The sequence below is a fragment of the Mercurialis annua genome, linkage group LG1-X, assembly GCF_937616625.2.
Source record: "Mercurialis annua linkage group LG1-X, ddMerAnnu1.2, whole genome shotgun sequence".
Classification (NCBI taxonomy): domain Eukaryota; kingdom Viridiplantae; phylum Streptophyta; class Magnoliopsida; order Malpighiales; family Euphorbiaceae; genus Mercurialis; species Mercurialis annua.
Window position 1 is genome coordinate 53,982,044 of NC_065570.1, and position 3,509 is coordinate 53,985,552.

General features: G+C 36.8%; 1 protein-coding gene across 1 annotated transcript; it reads right to left on the reverse strand.

Annotated features, from left to right (window-relative positions):
- Window positions 1-1,326: 1,326 nt before the first annotated feature.
- On the reverse strand, window positions 1,327-3,224 carry LOC126668426 (transcription factor MYB120). The gene has a single exon (XM_050361631.2). The coding sequence runs from the start codon at window positions 2,658-2,660 to the stop codon at window positions 1,506-1,508; it is 1,155 nt and encodes a 384-aa protein (XP_050217588.1). The 5' UTR covers window positions 2,661-3,224; the 3' UTR covers window positions 1,327-1,505.
- Between the last annotated feature and the right edge of the window lie 285 nt (window positions 3,225-3,509).

The window sequence follows — 3,509 nt, forward strand, 5'->3', positions numbered from 1 at the left end:
ACTGTCAGAAGTTAATTGCAAGAGATTTGAGAAGTTAATTCATTTGATTTTCATATTTCCAAGAGATTTCTCAAAGGTTTTGTTTTTGACCTTGACCTGATCTTGGAGGAAAAGAGAATTTCAGAATCAAAAGGCCAAAAGCCCGTTAGAAGAAGAAGTCCAGAAGCTCAATTGGCCAAGGTCCAGGAAGTCACGTGCTTTTTGTAAAGCGATTTTTCAGGAGCAGTTTTTAGAAGTGGGAAGCGCTGTGAAGACGTGGGCAGTTAAAGAGGCAGTTATCATCAGGCAGTTTCTACAAACGCTATAAAAGGGAGAAGAAGACGACGATTTGAACCCCCAGCCAAATTCAACAAAAACTCAATACTCTCAGGAGATTATCACAACCAAAAGCTTTTATTTTATGCAATCCTCTGTAATTTACAGCTTTCGCAATTTCAATCTTTTGTTTTTTAAACATTATTTCAGCAGTAGTTTCATTTACAGTGTTGAATTTTAGATTTTAATTGCAGAAGTTTGTTCTTATTTTTAAAGTTCTTCAAGAGTTTTTCTTTACGAACCGTTTAGATTTTTTACGTCCTTTGAAAATCAATCACAGTCGCTTGATAAATTTTTAATTTTCAATTTGAGGTCCAACCTCTGGCACGCCCGCACACACTTCAAAGGCACCAACCGTTTTCTTAAAAAACAGGGAAACAATCATAAATAGGGGTAAAATAAGAAAACACTATAATAGTTAATACTTTTTTAATCTATATGAAAAACTCATTTGTCCCTTCTTAAACGGGACGGAGGGAGTATTATTTACTAGGTCAAGAAACTGATAAATACCAAGTTTGTGGTCACAAACCAAGACACACTATTTCATTTGTATTGCAGTAATTCTTACGTCAAAATTTATAGGCTATTGTTCAAGAAAAACAAGAATTTTGGACCACTTTTTTTTATTACGAGCAGCAAATCTTACATATATAGCAGACAAGATCATTTATTACAACAGCACCGACTTCTTGATTCCTTCTATTTTTATTTTTTCTTCTAAATTTGGTTTCATGCGCTAGATAAGGTGCAAGAAAGGGAATTCTGCATATATAGAGAGGTTTTTGCATTAATTACCTATAAGCTATTTTGAGAAATGTTTAGGTATAGTAACTAGAATACTTGAAACCCAACGAACAGTTCTCAACTCTTCATAAACTAAACTAGAACAGTTGCTGTCAGAAATATATGAAAAAAATAAAAAGAATTTGCTAATTATGAGAGAAATAGAGAACTGAATAATGGAGTAATGATGTGTAATGAGTACTAGAACATATATCTACAAATAAAAATATTAATTCTTGTTTATTTCTTGAAAAAAATTAAAGAAAGATGTCATTAACTATATCAAGATGATCATCATAATTCAAAACCATGGGTTAATTGGTTATAGTTGCAAGCAAAAACCCTCGTCTATACTTCTTGATGAAATATTACTACATAGCCCTTTTTAATCTCCTTGAAGTTTTCTATTCTGAAGGACAAATCCAAGAATCAACAGCACCTTCACTTCTCGGAGGAACATTCTCTAAACCGTTATCTTGATGGAGAAAATGATGATCGGATGTCGAACCTGAATAGTTCAATTTACATCTATTATTACCTTCTGGTGTATTTGTTACACTATGACTCGGTATCTCACTCAAGTTTGCACTAACTCGTCCATGGCTCATTCCTAGTTCATCATGAAGAGACGGTAATAACGGTAAGTTTCCTTTGGAAGGAGGCTGAAAAAGGGACTGAAATGAAAGCATTTGGTTTTGCATGTTTAGAATGTTTTGAGGTTGCTTGGATAATTGGCTTAGGTCAGAAGGGAGTTGGTAGTTATTGAAAGAACTAGGGTTAATGAAAGTAGTAGGATTATTGTTGGCGGCGGTTGTTGCAGTAGTAGTAGCGTCTACTGGATTATTTTGGATTAATGGAGAAGGAGAAGAAGAGAATGAAAATGGGGATTGTTGATGCGGAACTTTTTGAGCTGATGGACGTAGAGGAAAAAGCGAACCAATTTGTTCTAAATGGCTAGACCGAGTCATAGCTGAACCAAAAAGATCGAGCCTCTTTGAATATGGCGAGCCTGAGAATGGCGGAGCTGGAATCCCAGTAAATTCTTGCACCATTGCTCGAAAATTTGACGTGTCTGTAGTGAGAACTGTAGTGGGTGCTCTTCTTGATGCCCTTGTTCGTTTCTTGGGATTTCTTGATGCGACATGGTTCTGATCGGAATGAGAAGGAAGTTGATTGATAGTAGCCGGATTTGTTCCTTGAACACCCAAGATTGACGATCGGCCGCTTGATAGTGGAGGTGGTGCTGATTCTGATCTAACGGCGTCGAGATTGATGAGGGAAGAGTGGAGATTTAGGTTTGGTGAAGGTGATTGAGAGAAATTATGGAAAAGATTTGATGAAGGATCAAATAAAGTGGGGGTTTGGTGGTGTAGCTGCTGCTGTTGATGGTGGTGGTAGGGGTGGTGGTGGTGAGGCAGAAAAGATTGTGGGTTTAATGGAACACCAAAGTGGGAAGAATTGTTCAAGAAAGCAGAAAACGATGACTCTGGTGGTCTTGATGAATCATGCTCTTCATCACCACTTGAAGATTGCAAACTACCACTATTACCAGAATCCATATCTAGTAATCAAGGTTATGAAAAAAGAGATCAGAGAGAGAAAAGAGAATCAAACCGAAGATCTTGATGAGATGGTGATAGTTGCCAAGTTGCAGAATTTGATCGAAACAGCAATTATGAAGAACCACTCATCAACCAAAACCAAGACTGATCATGTGTCTATATTCATCAACAAAGTATTAATTAAATCAACAAAAGTTTCTGCGTAAAAGAGAGAAAAACAAAAGGAAAAAAAAAAACTGCTCACAGATCTTGATTACAAATGATGGCTAGAAATGAAAGCAAAGAAAACAAAAAGAGAGTAATGATATTATAAGTAGAAGTGGGAACTTTTCTTGCTTCTTCTTCTTCTTTCTTGTTTCTATTATTCAGCGTAAAGATTAGGGTTTTGCAGAGGGAAAGAAGAAAAGAAAGAAAGAAAGAAGGGGCCGGGAAGGTTATTTAAAATAGGTCTGTGTCTGTAGGAAAAAGGAAAAAAAAAAAAGAGAGGAGCTATAGCTAACACTCAACAAACTAATGTTTGCCACTAAGAAGATCCTCTCCAGAGTGGGGTAGAGAGCGAGTTGATGCTGGCTGGCACCGGGTCAAACTCAAACTGAATGCGATAGCTAGACATATACATCAACAAAAATATATATTTACCACGAATGGGAGTTGATCCAAGTGGTAAGCGGCTTGCTATCGCTTAAGCAAGGTCTCGGGTTCGAGTCTTTGTAAATGCAAAAAATTCCCACTGACAGACTCACCCACCATGTCAGGTGCGCGACGCGGGTCAGATCCGGATTAATTAGGGCGAAGCCTTAAAAACCGGATTGGCTTATAAAAAATATATATATATATTTACAAATA

What these genes read in the sequence shown, in the direction of transcription:
- LOC126668426 (XM_050361631.2), bottom strand. Translation starts at nt 2,660, where the DNA reads ATGGATTCTGGTAATAGTGGTAGTTTGCAATCTTCAAGTGGTGATGAA.